The 21618-nt window shown below is 54.4% G+C and overlaps 1 protein-coding gene across 4 annotated transcripts in view; it reads right to left on the bottom strand.

The window, feature by feature from the left end:
• Positions 1 to 402: 402 nt before the first annotated feature.
• LOC142888921 (filamin-C-like) overlaps positions 403 to 21618 on the bottom strand; it is a 25263-nt gene continuing 4047 nt past the window's right edge. The window contains exons 3-47 of one of the 4 annotated variants that reach the window (XM_076027428.1): positions 20067 to 20164; positions 18618 to 18768; positions 18413 to 18531; positions 18235 to 18312; positions 17961 to 18123; positions 17300 to 17500; positions 17023 to 17139; positions 16194 to 16331; positions 15855 to 15981; positions 15578 to 15714; positions 15301 to 15494; positions 14901 to 15014; positions 14612 to 14755; positions 14327 to 14450; positions 13932 to 14092; positions 13725 to 13815; positions 13246 to 13415; positions 13020 to 13137; positions 12633 to 12895; positions 11952 to 12549; positions 11369 to 11542; positions 10485 to 10647; positions 9597 to 9925; positions 9394 to 9517; positions 9060 to 9216; positions 8750 to 8939; positions 8587 to 8610; positions 8227 to 8468; positions 7786 to 7885; positions 7555 to 7695; positions 7331 to 7459; positions 7019 to 7192; positions 6766 to 6930; positions 6455 to 6658; positions 6207 to 6359; positions 5999 to 6121; positions 5643 to 5891; positions 5273 to 5542; positions 4633 to 4770; positions 4368 to 4483; positions 3207 to 3339; positions 2947 to 3123; positions 2333 to 2551; positions 1697 to 1960; positions 403 to 1042 (exon numbers count right to left, since the gene is read on the bottom strand). In XM_076027428.1, coding sequence (XP_075883543.1) covers positions 855 to 1042; positions 1697 to 1960; positions 2333 to 2551; positions 2947 to 3123; positions 3207 to 3339; positions 4368 to 4483; positions 4633 to 4770; positions 5273 to 5542; positions 5643 to 5891; positions 5999 to 6121; positions 6207 to 6359; positions 6455 to 6658; positions 6766 to 6930; positions 7019 to 7192; positions 7331 to 7459; positions 7555 to 7695; positions 7786 to 7885; positions 8227 to 8468; positions 8587 to 8610; positions 8750 to 8939; positions 9060 to 9216; positions 9394 to 9517; positions 9597 to 9925; positions 10485 to 10647; positions 11369 to 11542; positions 11952 to 12549; positions 12633 to 12895; positions 13020 to 13137; positions 13246 to 13415; positions 13725 to 13815; positions 13932 to 14092; positions 14327 to 14450; positions 14612 to 14755; positions 14901 to 15014; positions 15301 to 15494; positions 15578 to 15714; positions 15855 to 15981; positions 16194 to 16331; positions 17023 to 17139; positions 17300 to 17500; positions 17961 to 18123; positions 18235 to 18312; positions 18413 to 18531; positions 18618 to 18768; positions 20067 to 20164 — 7652 coding nt within the window. In that variant the 3' untranslated portion in view covers positions 403 to 854. Of the gene's footprint in view, positions 1043 to 1696; positions 1961 to 2332; positions 2552 to 2946; positions 3124 to 3206; positions 3340 to 4367; positions 4484 to 4632; positions 4771 to 5272; positions 5543 to 5636; positions 5892 to 5998; positions 6122 to 6206; positions 6360 to 6454; positions 6659 to 6765; positions 6931 to 7018; positions 7193 to 7330; positions 7460 to 7554; positions 7696 to 7785; positions 7886 to 8226; positions 8469 to 8586; positions 8611 to 8749; positions 8940 to 9059; positions 9217 to 9393; positions 9518 to 9596; positions 9926 to 10484; positions 10648 to 11368; positions 11543 to 11951; positions 12550 to 12632; positions 12896 to 13019; positions 13138 to 13245; positions 13416 to 13724; positions 13816 to 13931; positions 14093 to 14326; positions 14451 to 14611; positions 14756 to 14900; positions 15015 to 15300; positions 15495 to 15577; positions 15715 to 15854; positions 15982 to 16193; positions 16332 to 17022; positions 17140 to 17299; positions 17501 to 17960; positions 18124 to 18234; positions 18313 to 18412; positions 18532 to 18617; positions 18769 to 20066; positions 20165 to 21618 lie in introns of all 4 variants that reach the window. The other 3 variants (XM_076027426.1, XM_076027430.1, XM_076027429.1) reach the window with 3 other exon arrangements.

Consider the following 21618-nt stretch of genomic DNA (forward strand, 5'->3'; position numbering starts at 1 on the left):
ATATATAAACTGGGCTTGACTATGCTGCCACCTTGTGATTACATCTGGACACGTTGGGAGGCCCTGATGTGGAGATTGAAGCTGCTGCTGCTGCTGCTGCAGTAGCTTGATGATGATGATGATGATGATGATGATGATGATGATGATGATGATGATGATGATGACGAGGACAATTTCCTGTCAAAGTGAAGTGGTGGGGGTGCAAGATGGCCACTGTCATAAGATGCTCCCATGTGGAACATATTGGGAGCAATCAAATCAAATCTATTACTGGCACTGTGAGATCAAATGCTATCAGATATTTCTTAAAAAAAAAAAGAAGAAGAAGGGGGGGGGAATCCCAAATGATTGGCGAGGCAGAAAAAAGGAACCGAAGCTGAATCACACATTCCATCGCAGCAGGACAGTTTTAGCAGTTAAATCTTTATTATTAGGTTTGCAAAGACTTACCAAAAATAGGTTAATATAACAAAAAAAAACAGAAGTAAATCTCTCATCCTTTTAAAACATACAAAAAGCTGCATACTGCGTATCACGATCGAAACGTCTCGTAATGTTTAGCGCCGTCGGGCGTCTGCACAAGCAGAGAGAGCGGGAAACTCTGGGGAGTCGAGCGGAGTTTGGACTGAACTTCGAGCTGTGACCTCCGGAGTCGGAGCGACAAACTTTGGCACAAGAGAAATTCTGACGACTCGGGGTGGGGTGGGGGGGGTGGGTCCTCGCCGGGGTGTTTCCTCGCCGAAGGTCGCGGCCGGTGTGACCTTCAGTGGGAGGTGGAGGGAGGGAGTGGGGCTTGCGCTGGAGGGAGAGGGAGGAGGGGAGGGGGGGTATTTGGAGGGGGGGGGCAGTTCAGTTCAGGGCGCCGCCACTTTGTAAGGGCTGCCGGGGACGTTGTCGTCGCCCCACTTGACGATGATGGTGTAGCTGCCCTTGTCCTTGACGGCGTAGGTGACGTTGTAGAGCTTGTTGCCCGTGTGCTTGACGTACACCTCCTCGCAGGGGGCGTGGGGTCCGTGCACGCCCACCATCAGCATGTTGGTTCCTGCAGGGGGGGGGGGGTGCAATGTGAGCGAAGCTGAAGGTTTTAACGATTTTATCTACTGGATGAAATTCTGGTCCAAGCTGTGATTTGGTTCATGCGTTGGCCAAGAATTCTAAGCTGTTTCTGCAGCTGAGCTCAGGGTTTTAGCGGCGGTGCTTCTGGGAATTTTCTTTTTTTTTTTTTTTTCATTCTTTCAAGGCTTAAAAAAAAAAAAAAAAGCACACTTCATTAAACGAAAGCAGGCAGCTTGTGCGGCGTCTTGATTTAATAAAAAAAAAAAGTCCGGGATGGACAAAGGCGGTGAGTGTTTCTAGAAAACAGCGGAGCATTAGCGTGCTAAAGAGGCAGATATTTCCCCCGGGAGCAGCCGGTGGTGGCTGAGGAACGGCCAGTCGGAGGGGAAGGACCGGTGCTTGTGTGTTCAGTGGAAACACAACACTACACTGGCCTTGGACACGAGGACGCCACCACAAACATGCACATTTTGTTTTGTCGCTTGTCTCCACTCGCCATTGTTTGCTAACGCGCTAATTCGATGTTAGTTGAGCTTTAGTTCCGAGTCAGAAGAGCGTTTGACCGTGATGGTTTTGTGTGTTTTGTTTTTTTTGTTGTTTGCGTGTGTGTTTTAGGCTTTTGTGTTTTGTTTTTCCTCACCTGCTTTGCTGCAGTCAACTGTAAAATTGTTTTTCTGTCCGAGCACGGCTTTGGATAGACCCGCTCCGCGGCAAACCACTTTGCTGGCATCTGATGTCAGCTTGGCGGAGGAGACTGAGGCGGAGGAGGCGGAGGCGGAGGTGGAGGCGGAGGAGGCGGAGGAGGAGGAGCTGTAGGCGCCGCCCAATTTAGCCGTCTTGGTGACGGTTTCGACCAAGACGGAGGAGGTCTCGTGGAGGCTGTGTCCCCCGGACAGCCTGGCGCCTGGCGGTGGAGAGGGGGAGAGGTGAGGTGAGGGGAGAGGGGTGAGGGCTGTCTCTTTATCTGCTGACACTTCCAAGTCTAGACGTTACACAAGACAGCTCCGAAAAAACTGGGGGAAAAAAAAAACATTTCATGCCAAAAGGATGATGGGTAGCTCGCTAAATATGACGGTAACTAATCTCTGGATACAAACAAACCGGTAGCGAGGACAACTCGTGCGTAGCAACGTGTCCTACAAACAGAGATGACGTAACCCCCTCCCCCCCCCACCACCACCACCACCAACCCCCCACTTCCCCCTCCTGACTTGCACAGATTTTCTCAGTGGAACATTTGGCTTGATAACATCTGACAACACAGCGTGGGGCCGACCTGTTATTTTGGCTTTGAACGGGCTGCCCACGATGTGCTGCGGCCCTCCGTATTTTATGGTGATGAGATAGTTGCCCGGCGCCATGGGCGTGTAGGTGATCTTGTAGCCCTCTGGACACTCCCGGCAGTCCATCTTGACCTTGGAGGGCCCGTCGATGTTGACCGACAGCGTGGCAGAGCCCGCGTTGCAGGTGTTCACCACAAACTCGGAGGGAACGCCTGCAGGGAAGGAGAAGGATTGTCGCCAGGTTTAGAAAATGCTCTGACAATTCGGGGGTACATCAGTTAAGAGGAAAACAAATGAGTGCCCGTCCAAGCTCTATTGTGCAGGTTTCTAATGCTGCAGTGCTGAAGTGAACATCTTTTTGACAGAGGCGACGCTAGAGTTAGCTAAGAAAGCTACAGAGCTAGCTGAAACGGAACACGTCACGCGGCCACAAAAAAATCCCCGACTTGAAATGTGCTACTACAACTGGTGAGATAACTAGCCATGAGCAAAAAAGTCAGGAATATGGCATCCATCAAAGAACATTTTTTTTGAGTAATTTTGAAGGCAACGCAATGGAACACGTAAACTTAGCAAACCGAATCACTGTGGCCAGGAGCTGTCGTACCTGTGCATCCTCCCTGCAGTCCGGGGCCGTGCGCCGTCACCATGCCAGGGTCTCCGATCAGCCCCGGGTCGCCGACTCGCACCTTGAAGGGGCTGCCGGGGATGTGACATCCATTGAACTTGACGTCTATGGAGTGGACTCCGTTCTCCCGGGGAATGAAGCGGACCGCGTTCTTGTCTGGAAAAAAGACAAAAAGCGCAGAGGTTAGCGGCTCCTTTTCGTGCCCCCCGAAAGCCGACGAGGCCACGTTGGGCGCGTACCGCTGTCAAGATCGGTGACGTAGCACTCCTCCGAGGAGCCCGAGGGGGTGTGAACCTTGGCGTCGACCACGCCGCGGGCCCCGTTACGCTGCACCATGAAGGAGGCCTCCTGGTTTACCTTCAGGTCCTTCTCCTAGAACAGACAGGGAGTAATGCTGCTCAGTGTGTGTGTGTCTGTGTGTGTGTGTGTGTGTGTGTGTGTGTGTGTGTGTGTGTGTGCACGCGCCCGTGTGTGTCCACACCCTCCAGGGACACTAAGTGTGTGACTCATGCCTGAGCGAGAATAGATCGAGCGGCTGGCAGTGAGAGGCAGAAAAGGTCAGAGTTGACAGCGAGGCGTTTAGTGTGTGTGTGTGTGTGTGTGTGTGTGTGTGTGTGTGTGTGTTTTTCCCTCCTCTCCCGCTCCCTTTTTTTTTTTTTTCATTTTGCCCCACAGGCGGACCAGGCGTCCCACCAATCACCAGAGGTACCATGACATTTGAAACACTGCCATGATATTTCATTTCACCTTGGTTTCTTTGTGCTGGAAAAGATCTCTGGCATGACATTGGCGTCCACTAAAAATACATGTTTTTTTTTAGTTGTTGTTGTTGTTTGTCTCATTCCAGTTTGTGGCGGGAGGGCATCGCTGGCAGCTTCAGATGGAAAAAGCGCGATGGCGAGCGAGGCGGCGGCGGAGCGAGGAGGCCGAGGCTGCGAGCTGTCACGGGCATCGTTAACAGAGTCTTTATCTCGCGCTCCTGCTGTCTCTCTCCTCTCAGACACGGCCGACCAGCCAGCGCCGGTGCCCACACATAGAGCAGCTTGTGTTGCTCCATATTAACGAGGGACAACTAATCCCGCTCCTTCATCGGCTGCCAGCGTCGCGCGGCATCTCAGTTGCGCGTGGCGCTCCAGTGCTGGCATTCAATTACGCTTGAAGGGCAAAGAGCTGCGGCGGATCGGAAATATCCGACGTGGGGCGGCCAGGTCTTGCTTTTTAAAATCCCTCCCCCAAAAAATATATATAAATATATATCTATATCTATATATATATATAGATATAGATATATATTTATATATATATATATATTCTTATCTGAAATTCACTTGATAGCTTATTAAAAAAAAAAAAAAGACAGAAAACAATTTGAGAGCGCGCGTGTGTGTGTGTCATCTCACCTGAAGGCTGGTGAAAGTGAGCCTGCGGGCTTCGTCTGACAGCGTGGCAATTGGCACAATGAACGGGCTGTCGGGGATGTGCTCGTTGTTGAACTTGATTGACACCTCGTAGTCACCTGCGGCGAGGGAAGAAAAAAAAAGGTAGAGCGGCGAGATATTCACTGCCATCGGGGGGTGGTGGTAGGGGGGCGGGGGGTGGGGCGGCTCGGAGACGCGGCCGCTCGTCGAGTCTCGAGCTCTCGTCTCTAAAGGAGCGCCTGTCTACCTGGTTCCTTGACGATGTAGGAGACGCCGCAGGAGCCGTCCTTCCGGTCCTCAAAGGAGATTTCTGCTTTGCTGGGGCCCTCGACGGCGATGGACAGGCCGCCAGCGCCGGCTTCTCTGGTCCAGATGCTGAATTCGGCTGGGAGGGGCGAGACAAAGCCATTAAATGATGGACGGCACCATTAGCAATTTATTTTAAATATATTTATTAATGTCCCACAGCCGTGATGTGCGACGGGAGCCACATAGAAAAAAGAATTTTGACTTTTAGTGATTGGATGAGTCTTCAGTCCATCAGATTTACTGTCGGCCAATCAGACTGCTTCACTTTGAGTGAAGGCTTCCCGGTGGTGCAAAGGCTGATGGTCTACATTAAAAAATGTAACACCATGATTAATAAAGCGCCGCTAAAGCCAGTCGGAGGTGGATAGAAGCCTTCAGTGTCATTCTAATAGAAACACCCACAGTGCATACATAGTCAGTGCCGCAAGCTGCTAGCGGCTTCCTGCCCCAGAAAGTCCCGCCCCCTCATCTGCAACAGACCTTGATTGGTCCGCTGAAAATTGCCCCGATTGTCACTCGGTGCCAGACTAAATTAAACCTCCCAAGACCGTCAGACTGAAACGTGGACGCAGACTCACAGGGCGCCACGGCCACGCCCCTCTCCAGGCCGGGGCCTCCCGCGTGGACCTTGTGGGCTCCGCCCTCCCCCATGGGCCCCACGGTGAACTGGAAGGGGCTGCCGGGGACGTGCTGGCCGCGGTACTTGACGTTGACGGTGTGAGGGCCGATCTCCTGCGGGATGAAGCGCACGCTGTACGTGCTGCTGCCGCCGTCCACGATGTCGGCGTCCATCGTCTTGCCGCTGGGGCTGGTCACCTGGGCCGTCATGGCCTGGGGGCTGCTCTCAACTGGGGGGCGGGGGGGTTGACGAAGATGCGTTCAGAGATCCGGAAGATGCGAGAAGCACATTTTTTTTTTTTCAAAGCAGGTTTTAGCCCCAACCTTCACGTTCTGGCCTGGCGGTGATGCCGGCGAAGCTGCTGAGGCTCTCGCGGCCCAGGAAGTCCCCAAACACGTCCCTGAAGGGGCTGCCGCCCCCCCCGACCTGGGTGCTCTCCTCCACCCGCACCTCCCTCTTGGTCTCGCCACCGCGGGTCTTGCTGATCTCGGTGCGCTCGGTGCGGGTGTAGGTGTGGCTGCTGCGGGTGAACGTCCTGGTCAGCCTCTCCTGGGCCGAAACCATCTGGAACCAGTTCCCTGGTGGGCGGGGGAAGGGAGTTTGGGGGAGGCAATGGTAGTGTGAGTTCGGAGGCAGGTTGTTTTTATTTTCTTGTGGTGATCAAAAACATTCTGGTGCTGCTCACCTGGGATTTTGAGGTTGAGGCCGCAGGTGCTGCCCACCGAGGCCAAAGAGGACGCCTGTCTCTTCCTGGTGATGCTCTCCTTGATGCGTCCCTCTCCAGTCACCTTGACTGTGAAGGGACTTCCTGCAACATGCACAAACATGGAATCGAGTCCAGGAGCCTTGTCGCGTCGCGTCATCCCACCATAAAAACACATGCGAGTTTGTACCTGGGATGTGCTTCTCTGCGAATTTGATGTTGACGTTGTAGTTCCCGGGTTCGGCGGGACAGTAGGTCACTCTGCACGTCCCGTCCTCCAAGTCCTCACAGTTGATATCTACTTTGCTCGGGCCCTCAATGGACAGCGCCAAGCCTCCGTAACCTGAAGCGGGAGGGAGAGTTGGGAAAGTCCGATCCGCGTGTGTTTTCTCTGCAGAGGAAAGGTTTGATTTTGCTACATTGAGCTGAAAGACTTACCCGCGTTCCTGGTGTCCACGATGAACTCGGCCATCTCCAAGGTGTGCGCCTCCACCAGGCCCTTCCCGTAGGCCTTCACCCGGCTGGCCTCGCCGATCTCGGACTGGCCCACCATGATCTTGAAGGGGCTGTTGGCCACGTGCACGTTGTTCTTTCTCACGCTGACCTCGTGCTCGCCCACCTCCTTCGGCGTGAAAGAGATGCCTGGCGGCGAGAAGACGGAGGAGGATGGGGAAGCGGGGGGGGAGCGTCAGTAAAGGGAGTCGCCTGATTGCATCAGAAAAGAGTTTTATTGGTCAATCAATCCTCACCCAGGTGCCTGTTGGGTAGTTTCTTCAGCAGGCAGGGCTCCTCGTTGCCTGACGGCGCCCTGATGCTGGCGCTCAAGGAGCTCAGATCAGTCTCTGCGATCTTGAGGGACACGTCAGCCGCCGTGCCCACGTTGAGCTGCGACGTCCTGGTGATGGTGTCGTCTCCTGGACATTCACAGGACACCAAGTTGACACCAATGAAGAAAAAAAAAAACACATGATGTTTTTTTTTAATGGTTCAAGCGGCTCTCACCGGTGATCTTGGCGGTGAAGGGGCTGCCGGGGATGTGCTTGTTGTCGAACTTGACGATGATGTTGTAGTCTCCTGGAGCTGTGGGCAGGTAGGACACGGTGCAGGTGCCATCCTTGTTGTCTTTGCAGGTGATCTCGGCCTTGGAAGGACCTTCCACAGCCAGCGACAGGCCGCCTGGGAGGGGTGGAGAACAACATGCTCTGACTGTCCGGCTTTTTCAAGGTGAAGGTCATAAAGAAGAAGAAGAAGAAGAAGAAGAAGAAGAAGAAGAAGAAGAAGAAGGAAGAGGAGGAGGAGGACGAGGTCGGGCACCTTCTCCTGCATTTTTGGTGACCACGGTGAAGGCGGCCGACCTGTTGACCATCCCGTAGCTCAGGCCAGGGCCGTACGCCGTCACCACTCCACTGTTCACAGCGTCCACGAAGAACTGCAGAGGACTTCCTGTTGGCGGGGCGGAAAAAAATCACATATTTACAAAAAAGCCGCCCACGACAAAGTCGTCGCAGATCTGATAGCGGCCATGCAGGTGGTCCCACCTGGGATGTGGTTCCCCTCGTATTTGATGTCCATCTCGTGCAGGCCCCTCTCAGTGGGCTGGTACTTGATGGTGATGGTGCCGTCCTTGTTGTCGGTGATGTGCGGCCGGGCCGTTTTCCCCGACGGCATCCGCACCTCGCCTGCCAAACGACAGTTTGGGTTTGGGATGAAACGCTCACAACGACAAACCACCCGAGACAAGAAGAATCTTTTCCAGAGGCTCGTCGCACCTGTGATCTCTCCCTGCTGTGGCGTGAACGGCACCAGGAAGTTGACCGGGCGGAAGAGAGGGTCCACGGTGTCACGGGGGGCAACCGGCTCATTGGAGGCCTGGCGATGACAGGGACGGAGGTTTTCAGATTCTGCGCTCTGTCGCTCACCTGAGCTCCCCTTGCATGATTCATCACCCCCAATTTAGCCCTCTGTTTACAACCTGCCACAGATTAGCTCGGTTTCAGCTATGAGCAACCTCATAAAGTAAAACTGAACTTGAACCATCTCCCGTTATGATGTCACAAAGAGCTGACTTCCAGGAGCAAATTCTAAAAAAAAACCTGAGCAAGAGAAGTAAAGGATGGCTTTCTCATGCAGAGATGATGCCATGGAAGGTAAATAATAAATAATAAAATGAATCTTTCATTCTCGGGATCTTTCAACCCTCCTTCACTCACCATCACATGGAAGGGGCTCTTCGGGATGTTCTGCCCACCAAAGCGGATGGTGATGACGTATTTTCCCGGCTCGGGGGCCGTGTAGTAGATGTCGAAGGTGCCGTCGTGATTCTCCACCACGTCCATGTCCAGCTCCATCCCCTGTGGTGTCTGCACCTTGCAGGTCACCTTGCCCTTGCCGGCAGCCTTGGCATCCACCGTGATGACCGTGTCCTCTGACGTCTGCAGCTTCTGCAGGTTGGCTGCGGAGGACACGGGGAGGGGAGAGGGGTTGAGGACGCCGACCGTGTGTGTGTGTGTGTGTGTGTGTGTGTGTCACATGAGAGGCAGCACAGAAAACACAAAGCATTGTTGACTTACAAACACCGTGTCCTCCGATGGAGACTGAAAATACACACAAAAAAAAATGCAGGGTTTTAGTAAAAAAAAACAACAAAAAAAAAACATTGCAATTTTCATGTCAAGAGTGATTTTTTTCCTCCCTCTACTTTTCCTCTTTTTCCTTTTTTTTTTTTTTTTTTACCTGTGAGGAGACATTTGCTGGCGTCCCCTGTGGGCAGGGACTGGATGCGGTAGGGAGAGTAGGGGATCTCGTCGCCTCCATATTTAATGGTGATGGTGTACGGGCCGGTGGAGTCCGGCACGTAGGACACAGTGTAGGTGCCGTCCCTGTTGTCCTGGATGGTGGCGTTCTTGGGTTTGCCCTCGGGGTCCTGACAACAGACAGCAACCGCTCCTCTCTCAGACTGTGCCCGGCGGATTTGGAAGCATGTGTGTGTGTGTGTGTGTGTGTGTGTGTGTGTGTGTGTGTGTGTGCAGGTTGCCGGACCCACCAGGATCTGCACGGTGAGCAGACCTTCCCCAGCGTCGCGGGCGTCGATGGTGAACTCCACAGGCAGGCTCGCAGGCACGCCCTTGGTGTCCAGACCGGGGCCGCTGGCGCGCACTTTGCTGGCGTCGTGCCCGGGCTGAGACATTACCTTGAATGGGCTGCGCAAGGCAAAAGAGAAAATGTCAAGTGTGATTAAAGGCCGGCTCTTCCAAAAGGACAGAAATGGGGAAGAGAGAATTTGATGAACTGCAATTTTTTTTCTATTTAAAGTCCAGCCGTGCAGAGCGGGGACTTAAATGCAGACGTGTCTGCACTTCTTCCTGTTCGCCCGGTACCTGTGCGGCACTTCCTGATCGGCGTATTTGACTGCCACGGTGTAAGGGCCGTCCTGAGCCGGCGTGTAGTGAACGGTGTGGGTCCCGTCGCCGTTGTTCTTCACGCCGACCGGCTCGGCGGTACCTGGAAATCAGAAACAGTTATCCTTTTGTTCAGCAGTTTGAGGGCGGGGCAACAGGTTGAGGGCGGGGCAGCTGCTCACCTGATGGGCCGTACAGTTTGACATCCAGCGGGGCCTGTCCCGCCTGGCTGCAGTCCACCGTGAAGGTCTGAGGGACGTGGGCCCTGACCCCGGAGCCCAGGCCCGGTCCGGAGCACTTGACCTTGCTGGGGTCCACGGGGTCTCTGACCGGGACGCGGAAGGGGCTGCCGGGGATGGGGTGACCTCCGTAGTTAATGTTGACGTCGTAGTCCCCGGGGGTGAAGGGGATGTACTCCACGCTGCAGCTGCCGTCTTTGTTGTCCTTGCAGGAGATTTTGGCCTCCGAGGCCCCTTCGATGGTCAGACCCAGGCCTCCCGTGCCGGCACCCCTGATATAAAAAAAAAAATCATGTGGCCATTTGATTCATTCCAGTCAATGCTTCATGTTTGGCAACCTCGCCAAGTCTTAAAGTCTTCAAATCCTTGCTCGTGTCGAGCGTTACTTTGGGTAAAGCATCTGCTAAATCAAATTGTCGAACTGCAGAAAGGATTCTCTGGATTCCAGAACCAAGTCGCTCCATTGACACATATAGAGGTACGAGATTGGTTATGGTGTGAAAAGAGCGACAGGTGGCAAGTTTCAAGCTGCTCAGAGAACCACAGAAGAAGACTGGCTGTCTCATCAGCATCTCGACAGTATCTTTTCACAATAAAAGAAGAACAAAGACTTAAGACTTGTAACACTTTTCTCCTCACTGACTTTGTTCTTCACATTAAAGATCACAGATACTACAGATTGTCCAATCACCTTCCGTGTCCCCCCCCACCCCACCCCCGCTTTCCCAAACAAATACAAAATCATCCATTTGTTTTCATTTTATTTCTAAATGGAGAAGCTGCAGTGATGTTGTGAGAATCCCCCCAAAGGCCCGGGGGCCAAAGCCCTACCTGGTCTCCACAGTGAAGCAGTTGGGCTTGTTGGTGACTCCGCCCTCCAGGCCGGGCCCGTAGGCTCGCACCCTGGTAGGGTCGCAGCCCTCCACCACCGACACCCTGAAGGGAGTCTTGGGCACGGCCACGTCGTCATACAGCACCTCCACCAGGTGCATCCCTGCCAACAGAGAGAGAGAGAGAGAGAGAGAGAGAGAGAGAGAGAGAGGAGGAGGAGGAGGGTGAGTTAATCACAGGCCCCACAGACTCGCTTTCAGGGCGTTTATTTCTGAAGGACGGCGTCTGAACGTGCGCGGCGCCGTAACATCTGCCGCCGATTCATGTTTTTTTTCTCTCCTCTCCACCCTTCAGCTGCCAGACCGCACCAGATCCACACTCACCGACGCACCGCGGCGGTATTAGAGCGCGTCTGCCGGCAAAGAGGCGGCCGTGTGATCTCTTTGCTTTGTGTTACAGGTCTCTATTAATACCGCCTGTCATTCCCGCTGCTGCTGCTGCTGCTGCTGCTGCTGCTGCTGCACGGTGGCATCGAGGCTTCAGCGCAACATACCTGTCTGGTTGAAGAGCTTCTGTTCCAGCACACACTATTTATAAAACACAGGCTGTCTGCCTGGCTGCTCTCTGGCCCTCACATCACTGCTCGGCGGCATCACTCTGTATTTTTACCTCCCTCTTCTTCCCCCCCCCCCCCGCTCACTGCGTCTCCCGCTCTCTCCTGCTTTATATTCCCGAACCGCCGCCGAAATAAGCACTTGTTAATGATTTCTCGCTCTGTGATCCACCGGCGCTCTCATCCCATCCTCTCGTCTAACCGCGGCTGGTTTGTTGATTTTAATGATACACCTGGAGGGTCGGGGGACGGGGTGGGCGGGAGCTCCTACCGTCCTCGAAGGCGGTGTACTCCACCCTGAAGGTGCCGTCGCCCTTGTCGGTGATGTAGGCGTCGGTGTTGGCGCCCGACGGGTTGATGATGCGGACCTTCACGTGGTTCCCCGCCAGCTTGCTGAGGGAGCGGCCGTCGACGATGAAGTGGGTGGTAACGTCCCTGAGAACGCCTGGAGACACCACCAAAAAAAAAAAAAGGGCTCTGCTTTGGTTGTTTTTTCATTAGCGAGGAAGCCGAGCGAGTTGTGCCACTCACGGTACATCGGTATCGGCCGCAGGCCTCGGAAATTGCTGATTGTTATTATATAATTGTTCTATTACTGATCTGTCTTGTGTTTTTGGTTTCCATTTTAAAATGATTTTTTTTTTGGTTCCTTGCTGGCAGGCAATTAAACCCAATATGCCGAAATTACAGTGAAAACCAGCAAGAGAAAATAAAGAAAAGAAAAGAAGAAAATTGCACAATTGAACTAGGAAATTCTCTTTTCACATTTTGCTAAGTTATTTGCTTTTTTGGCTAATGAACTAAGTGAAAGACAGAGCAACTCAGTCGTCACAAGCTGCCGTCAGCTGTCCTACCTCTGGGTTCCACTCCGGGCCCGTAGACGTGCACGCCGCTGGTGTCCACGGCCGGCTCCACCTGCAGCTTCTTGGGGAAGTGGGGGATGTTGTGGCCGCCGTACTTGATGGTGATGGTGTGCGCCCCGTGGAACGGCGGCACGTAGGTGACGGAGAACATCCCCTCCGCCGTCTGCTGGATGCGCACCTCGGCTTTGGCGCCCGTCTCCGACACGATCTCGATGGTGAGCTCGCCGTCGCCCGCCCGGGTGCAGTCCACCGTGAAGGTGGCCGGCTCGCCCGTCTTGGCCCTCTCCAGGCCCGGCCCGCTGGCCACCACCTTGCCGGGGTCCAGCGCCGAGCGCACGGCCGCCTTGAAGGGCGAGCCGGGGATGTGCTGCTCGGCGAACAGGATGTTGATGCTGTACTCGCCCGGCTCGGTGGGCAGGTAGTAGACCGAGCACGTGCCGTCGCCGTTGTCCTGGCACTCGATCTTGGCCTCGCAGGGACCCTCCACGGTCAGGCCCAGACCGCCGGCGCCGGCCCCCTTCGTGTCGATGGTGAACGGAGCGGGTTTCCCTACGATTCCCCCTTTCAGGCCCGGACCGAAGGCTCGCACCTGCGGAGCGACAGTCGCACAGTTCTGCTGCAGTGAAAGACCTCAGCGAGGGCAGGGTTGAGCTCTGAGGTTGAGGTGTTTACCTTGGAGGGATCAGCTGGCATCACCGCCTCCACCCCAAAGGGGCTTCCCATCACCGGGTTGCCGTCGTAGCTGACGTCGACCTTGTACTGGCCCTCCTCCGGGGGGATGTACTTCACACCGTGAGTGCCTTTGCCTTTGTCTGACTCCAGCTTGCAGGGGATGGGGCGGCCGGAGGGCGAGGTCATCTTCACGCCCACGTTGCCCTGCCCGCCGGCCCCCTTGGTGTGGACGGTGAACTCCTGATCCTTTCCAACCACCACTTCTGCAGGACAAAAAATAAAAGAAAATAAAAAAATAAATTAAAAAAAGACTTTTAGGATAAAGAGCGTTAAGAATTTCCTCTGTAGGAAAATCACTGCTTTTGTTTTTCAGCATCTGAGACGTACGGCTGTCCAGTCCTTCCACTTTGACTTTCCCGATATCCAGAGGGGGCGCCACTGTGATGTGGAAGGGGCTCTTGGGGATGGGGTCCCCGCCGTGAGTGACCGAAATGGCCATATTGCCCTGTTAGGATGGCAAGCCGCAGTGTAAATACCAACCAGATGCCCTGCTTCACCTTCAGCTCACACGTTTGTTTCAGTTTCAGTTTGTTTTTTTGTTTTTTTGCTTCACCTGTTGAAGAGCCGTGTACTTGACGGTGTAGGAGTAATCGTGGTTATCGATGATCTCAAAGTCACGGACGGCCTCGCCGGGGCCCGACGCTGCGAAATGCACCTCGGGTTTGGCCTTGCCGGCTCCCTTCGCGTAGATGGTGAAGTGGGTTGGAGTTCCAACCTCCACCCCTGAAACACAGCACGTTGTGAAGTCAGTCCCATCCAATCTCAGAGTGGGCAGGTAAAAAAAATACAATTACAACAATAATAATAATAATAATAATAATAATAATAATAATAATAATGATTATGGGGAAATATTGGTTTTTGTTTCTTACTCTAAATCTTTGATTTTATTTCATTTCTTTCTTCTTTATAAACAATATAATTGTTCTTCTCTTTGCACTATATTGTTGCTTTAGTTAAGTAAATGTCCATATTATTTGATAAGGGCATTCTAATTCCAAGTTGCAGTTGTTGCTGCTTGGGTTTCCTCACCAGTCTTGTTCAGCCCGGGTCCCTCTGCTCTCACTTTGCCTGCATCATGGGATGGATCCACTTTGACTTTAAATGGACTGACAGGAATTTCCTGCAAATCCCCCCCCCCAAAAAAATAAAACATCACTCAGGACTACATTACACCAAAGAAAATGTATTTTCCAGACACTTTACCGAGCTGTACACTGCATTTTTGATTTTTCTTACCTGTTCTGCAAACAGCACCATGATGGTGTAGCGGCCGGCGGCGGGCGGAGTGTACTTGACAGTGAAGGTGTCATTGTCATTCTTGATAATGTCAAAGTCGATGTCTGCCTCGGCAGGGCCGACCACCCCTGGGGCGCACTTGATTCCAATGCTGATGTCCCCTAATGGCGAGCGGCAATGAGCAGAGTTCAGTGAGTTGGGCAGGGCGGAAAAGGCAGGGAAAATGTGAATAAACAAGAGGCCGTCACTTCCACTTCGCCCGCAGCCTCGTCGCCCTGAGACACGGCGTCTGTGGCCAAACTGCACACACACGCGCTGCTAATTCCGGCGCCTCGTGCGTTTCATTGGCTTGATTAAGACGAGTGTTGGTGCGGCCGCCCGTGCACGCGCCTCACCTTGGCCGGCTTGGCCGCAGTCCACCGTGAAGTACGTGGGCTCGTTGGCCTTGAGTCCCGTCTTCTCCACTCCGGGCCCGTAGACCTTGACTCTGTCTGGGTGAGAGCCCTCGCCAACCAGCACCTGGTCAACACACGCGCATACACACGGCGCACTTGAGGCCAAACGCCGCAAACTGCAATCGAGAACGCGACGCTTCCGACTCCTCTTGAAGTAAGAGGAGCGGGGAATTCAGCGGAGATTCTCATGAATGAAGCGGCGGGGAGCAGCTGCCAGCGTCTCACCCTGAAGGGGCTGTTGGGCACGTTGACCTCTCCCCAGGTGATGATGATGGTGTGTTTAATGGACTTGACAGGGGTGTACACACAGTGAAACGTGCCGTCGCCTTTGTCAGTGATCTTGATGTCGATAGTGCAGCCTTCAGCATCCTGAGCAGGCGAGGCGGGGAGGAGGGCAAAAAAAAAAAAGAAAGAGAGAGAGAGAGAAAAAAAAAAAGGCCTCGTCAGAACGAGAGCCGTATGCATGATGGATGAGATGTTCTTCTAAATAAAGGATGAAGGTTTGACGGAGCACCTGCGCGTAGATCTTGAGGTGACCCTTCCCCGCCATCCGAGCGTCAATGGTGAATTCGGTGGGTTTGTTGACGATGACGCCGGTGGGCTTCAGGCCCGGGCCGTAGGCTTTCACCTGCAGCGTGTCGCACTTTTCATTCATTGAACATTAAATGTCCCACGATGCAATTTATTACCAGTGTTTTCTATCTGTCAGTTTATCCGTAATTCCTTCACTTTTCAGTCTTTGCTTGAAGACACTGTCCTAAAAATCAGGCCTTTGTGAAAGGTAAGCTGACTCTGCTGTCCCCACCAGATTTACTGTCTTTCTGACACGATTAATGTCACAAGGTTGACTGCACGACTGGAGGACAAGATGAGAGAAGGGGTTTGGAATGGGACCTTCCAGCGGGCGGGAGTACCTTCTCAGGGAAGACGTCATTAGCCGCGGGGAGGATGTGGGCGATGAAGGGGCTGTCTTTGATGTCTTCATCGTCGCAGACCACGTGCACGGCGTAGTCGCCAGGCTCGGTGGGCCAGTAGCGCACGTCGCACGAGCCGTCGCCCTTGTCGTCGCATTCAATCTTAGCCTGCGACGGACCTTCGATGGAGAAGCCTGCAGAACCGAAGAGCAGAAGAAGTTCAGGAGGCTCCTTGAAGGATCATCCAGCGACGCCTGTTCCCTTCCTGGCAGCCCACCTAGGATTCCCACGTCGGTGCCGATGGTCTCCACCACAAAGTCGGCCGACTTGCCCACCATGCCGGTCTTGAGACCCGGACCCCAGGCTCTCACCTTCTGGAAACCCGCCTCTGGGCCCACCATCACTTCGAAGGGGCTGCAGCGCGCACACACACACACACACACACACACACACACACACACACACACACAAGAACCCAACACGGTTACCTCTGCAATCCTGAATGTGAATGTGCAATGTTAATAGACACCTGGGGGGAGCGCACTGGCACCAACCTGCGTGGGATGGGATGGCCTCCCCAAGTAATGCTGACTGTGTACTTGCCGGGCTTGAGGGGGTAATATTCACATTCATAGACGCCGTCTCCTGCATCTCGTACTTTCACTTGCTCCTCGGCGCCGGCTGAGGATAAATAATACAATAAATATGCATGTATAAAGTGCACGGGGTTATGGACGGGCACACTCTTAGCATATTCCCTGTCAATGCTGGTCCCCAGACAAAAACCAGAGCGAAAAACCCCCCCCCCCCCCAAAAAAAAAGAAATCAATTCTAAAAGTGTGCATGGAGGGTTGAGGAGTGATGCAGAGATGAAAGAGAGCCGTCTGACTCACTGGGTCCTTTGACGGAGACGCTGAGCTCGCCGCTGCCAGCTCCCTTGGTGAAAACTTTGAAGTCTGCAACCTCCTTTACTCTCACGCCTTTCGGCTGGAGGCCCCTGCCTGTGGCTCTGCAGGCGTTGGGGTTCGTGGCTAAAAAGGAAACAACATGGAGAGTTCAAGGGAAATACACGGCAGAGACCAACAGGGGCAGCCAGAGAGCAGCCAGCGGATGAAACTCTGGGGTTAGTACGAGTCGCAAGGCATTTGAATATCCAATTCAAATGGGATTTGATTTTGTGTGTGTGTGTGAGTGACAGATCCTGGGAATAAAGACGATGGCTTTATAAGACAAGCGCAGAACACGCTGAACAGGGGGAGATTGACTGAAAGACTGAGAGCATCAAGCGAGCATCCGGCAACATTTCAGTCACGACAAAATAGACGACAAAAAAACAAAGACCTTGACTGCAGGCTCAAGCTGATGCAAAAAAAAAATATGAATTGACATAAACAAACATGTCAACCCGACAAAAGGAGACGACCGGGGAGGAGACGCGGAGCAGGACAATCTGCAGAGTGTTTTGACAGCGCAGCGTCTCTACGTCATTTCCACAACCAGAAAAACCATCAAACTGCAAGATGCAAGACGTCGGAGACGAGACGTCAAGGCAACAACACGGAGCTGCGGCATCCCTGCCCTCAGACAGAGAGAGGGAGAGGGAGAGAGAGAGAGAGAGAGAGAGAGAGAGAGAGAGAGAGAGAGCGTCCGCATGGAGCAGCAACAGAGGCAGTGGAGCGGGGGGGGGGCAGCGTCAGGCTCCACCCAGCACATCATACTAACTTGGACGGGCAGGTATCGGGGGTGGAGCCCCCTTTCCACCCTTTGCTCCGGGGGGGGCGCGCACTGACTTGGGCGCTATCTGCAGCGGAGCTCCCGCAGGAGGAGCGACAGGTGGCGCTAAAGAACGACAGACAGGGAGGGGTTACGGTGCGCAACACTCGTTGTTTATCCCCGTGGCTGTGGACAGTGATGGACGGACGGACGGACGGACGGACGGACGGACGCCTAGCGGACCCCGTGTGCGGTTGCGGTGTGGCGGCGGCGGCGGGCGGCTCACCCTCGGCGATGTTGACGGTGAAGGGGCTCTTGGGGATCTCCTGGCCCGCAAACAGCACGTGGATGGTGTGAGGCCCCTCCATCACGGGACGGTAGGTGCAGCGGAAGACGGCGTCGCCCCGGTTCTCCAGGATGAGCTCCACCGTGTCCTTGTGGCCCTGAGGGTCCACGATCACCACGCTGATGTCGCCGTTGCCGGCGCCTGCGAGGGGACGAGAGACAAGGAGATGCAAAGTGAGCTCCGCTTTTCACCTCGGAGTCCGGGGGAGCGGCCGCACGCAATGAAATGATGCACTCAGAGCACCGGGAAACAGAATGTATTTACCCCTATGTTTGCAGCGCGACTACAAAATAGATGTTTTTAGCTCGCTCGAGGCTGAGACTCTGCTTTGCCTTCCACGTGTTTGGAAGGAGACGCTAAGTCTTAGAGGGAGGAACTTACAGCTGGCTGAAGGGAGTTAGTTAGTTCTTGCATACACAATGATAACGTATCATGGCTCTATGTGACATCACAAAGAGTTTCCAATGGAGCAGACGTGAGAGGTAAAAGCCGGACTCCTCTCATTTCCGTGGAGTTGGTCAACAGGCTGGACGCACGACCGTGACCTTGAAGTGAATTTCTCCCGCCTGAAGGTGGAGTGGCCGAGTTTTCTGTTACTAACCGGCCGTGTAGATGTCGAAGTAAGTGGGCTTGTTAGCCACGTTCCCTGTGGCCTCCAGGCCGGGTCCTCTGGCGTGCACCTTGCTGGGGTCGCCCATGTCCTTGGCTACGTTCACTGTGTACGGACTCTTGTCGATGTCCTGACCGGCAAACAGCACTTTGACCTGAGAGGGCAAACGGGGGTGGGCAGGGCCAAAATGCTTAGCAATTTCTCTGTATCCTTGCACGGTAAAATACATTTTATTTTAGGAAAAAAAAAAAAAGAATGGACTCACCTTGTGAACGCCCTCGACTTTGGGAACGTAGGTGACGGCGTAGGTTCCTTTTTTGTCCTTCCTGGGTTTGACCTTTGCCTGAAAGGTCACATGATCACAAACGCCGGTCAGATAAAAAAAAATAAATAAATAAAGATTCTGCAGGCTGATCTGAGAACCGGGCCGGGCCGCCGCGTACCTCCTCTGTGTGTCCCTCGGGATCCTCCACGTACACCAGCACCTCGCCGCTGCCGGCCTCCAGCGTCTCCACCGTGAACGCGGCCGCTTGCATCACCTTGTTGCCGTGGGGCTCGATACCTGCAAACCCAGCCACGGCTCGTTGACTGCGCCCTCGCACTCACACGCCACATTTGTCGACGACTCGGCCTGCCCCTTCCACCCACCTGGTCCGTAGGCCTTGGCCTTGTCCGGGAAGAGCTGCTTGGGCCGCAGGGAAGCGCCGGGCTTCAGCTTGGCTTTGGGGAACTGCGACAGGTACGTCATGACGGAGTGCTCGTCCACGTCGGGGTGCACGATCTCCTCGGGGGCGATCACCTTGAATCAAGAACAACTCAGCTCAATGCACCGCCGTGACCTCGTCAGGCGGTTCACTGGCTGGCCGCCGTTCGTTCGCCCTCGCACGATGGGATTAAATTGAGATTAAACATATTTATTTCTCCCACCTCTGGCTCCGTCTTCGCTCCCCCACGCCCCCCACCCCCCCACCCCTTCCCTCGCGGCAGCACCGGTTTACCAGTCTGTCTCACACAGTGGCACAAAGCCCCCCCACCCCCCGCCGCTGCTCCACGTCGGTTATATTTAACCCCGGGACGGCAGGGCGCAGGATTGTTGCCCTCTATAAGCCGACCGCGGGGGGATTTATCCTGAGCCAGACCTCTCCCACGTCTCATAACACCAGCCCAGTGGAATCCAGTCCACCCCCCCAACACCAACCCCCCACCTCCCCTCCCCTCCCCTCACCTCACCCCTCTCTGTCAGGCCTGCAGAGCTGTGACATACACCCCGCGGCTATCTCACCAATGCTAAGCCTAATGGAGAGGAACCAATCCGCCGGCCTTAGACAAACACGGAGAGCAAGCGGCATAGTGAACATTACAATACGGGGGACTCAGACGCACAAACAGGAACAGAGAGAGAGAAAATAAATATATATATAAATAGCCAGATAGAGAGAGAGACAGAGTGCTGCTCAGATGGCGTCTTGATTTCCGATGAGCGAGAGGCGGACTTTGGCTCCGGCGTTGAAAAAGAAAAAAACTCTCTCTCTCTCTCTCTCTCTCCCTCTCCCGTCCGCACAAATTCTCCAAATTTACTGAATTAAACTCCAGCAGACTTGCCGGCTGAGAGCAACAATACAAGCAAATGGGGAAAATTAGAAGCGAGCTGGGTAATAAATATTTCATGACGCCCTCCAGCAGGAACTCGCTGGAAAACACTCGGTTCCATATTGTGCACAGTGCAGCCTCGCTCTCTCTCTCCCTCCCTCCCTCTCTCTCTCTCTCTCTCTCTTTTTTTCAGCTCCTTGCACAGAATGACTCGATCTTTTTCTTTTTCTCCCACCACCCTCGGTGTGCGCGCATGTGTTGAGGCATGTTTGAATTTCAAATGTGTCATGTAAGTCGGTTTACGCCACATGGGAACGTTTGATGTGTGGCTAGTCGAGGGGAGGGGGGAAGGTCTGGAGGCGGTGGAGGCGGTGGTGGTGGTGGGGGGGGGGCGATTCTCAGATTGTTGCACTCCACTACTAATATCAACCCTCCTCCGTGTGACGTTTTCCTGTCGTTAATCCAGGACGGGAGCCTCTGTGGCAGCAGCGGCAGCGCTCCTCTTACCTGAGGCACTCCCAGCCAGTCGTCGGCCTGCTGCATGGCCTCTCTGGCATTCTCCACGGGCTGGTTGGGGTCCCAGTCAGCCCAGTCCGGACACAGACCTGCCAGAGTCGTACCACAAGATCATCAGACGCACACACACACACACAAAAGAAAACCCCTAACGACGTGCGCTGCGGCCGCGCTCGCTCTAATAAGGTCACCCGGGTGCTCGGCTACAACTCGTCGTGTACCTCCAGCTAACCGCTACAGCGTGACCTTACACCTGCTCCCCCCCCCTACTCCTCCTTCGGTCCTCTGCATTCAGCGCAGGTTCCTCTTTTCCTTTTCGATCGCTTCGAATTAACAACCTTGAGACGTTCTGCCGCTTTCACTGTGGCTAAAGCTAGCCCTGAGGCCCCCCGCTAATGCCTAAATTGGATTAGCACTGTAGCGACGCAGCGGCCAGTCACTCACAGCCGCCGCAGAGGCGCACGGTGGTGCGCTATCATCCAATTAAAAGGGACGCACACACAGTGGCGTTAGCGTATTAGCATTGCCAACTGGTGCAGTGTGTGTGTGTGTGTGTGTGTGTGTGTGTGTGTGTGTGTGTGTGTGTGTGTGTGGCTGCAGGAAAATAGAAGTCTCGTAAAAAGTCAAGGGGGTTCAATGTGCAACATCCCCACGGTGGACACACAGACGGACAGAAGTCAAATAAGTTTTCTGCCTTCAAGCTACGGCTTGTTTTGCCCCGGACGCCCCTCTGATACCGTGCGTTACACTCCGCGGTTTGTTTGCTGCCCGGCTGTTTGCCACCGGCTTTCGGCAGCAACGCAGCCTTGTATGGTCAGCGCGCAGCCGGCGTGTTTGAAGGATGCGTCCCCGCTAGACCGCCGCCTCGTGTAAACACAGTTAAATGTGAGTCTCCGCTCAGCTGCTCCTCCACCTTTTTCCTCCCGCCTGGAGCGTGGCAGGAGGAGGAGGACGAGGAGAAATAGGAGGAAGAGGAGGGAGGAGTTAGAGGAGGAGGACGGGAAGAGAAGAAGGAGGAGGAAGAAGAGATAGAGGTGAAGGGAGGAGGGGGGGAAGAAGAGGAGGAGGAGGAGGAGGTGATGAGTGGAGGGAGTGGTGAAAGAAGAGGAGGAGGAGGAGGAGGAGGAGGAGGAGGAGGAAAGTTTTTCTGGCGCCCAAAGCTGGAAGACTTTGGACTGGCTGCGGCCTTGCGTTTTATGGATGTGCGGCTCAGGCGCCTCCCCGTGACGGATCGCTTTGCATTCTGATTCCGATCCAGGCGACGACCCCCCCACCCCACCCCCTCTCCAAAGCCCCCTCCCCTCCAGCCCCCAACGGCCACGACAAGATAAGGAACGCTGCCCAAATTTGGCCCGTGTTGTTGCTGCCGGCGAGGCTATAAACGTTAAAGCCGGGGCTTTGGGGCCTGCAGGAGCCCCGGAAAAAGTGGCAGAGTGAGTGAGAGCGTCACTCAGTCAGAGGACAGCTGGCCGGGGGGCGGAGGGGGGCCGGACGTCCTCGGGGCCCCCCCACCCCCGTCCAACAAACACTACCTGGTTCCCCG

This window comes from Nelusetta ayraudi, unplaced genomic scaffold, assembly GCF_046127955.1.
Source record: "Nelusetta ayraudi isolate G7.1 ecotype Tasmania unplaced genomic scaffold, CSIRO-AGI_Nayr_v1 ptg000020l, whole genome shotgun sequence".
Classification (NCBI taxonomy): Eukaryota; Metazoa; Chordata; class Actinopteri; order Tetraodontiformes; family Monacanthidae; genus Nelusetta; species Nelusetta ayraudi.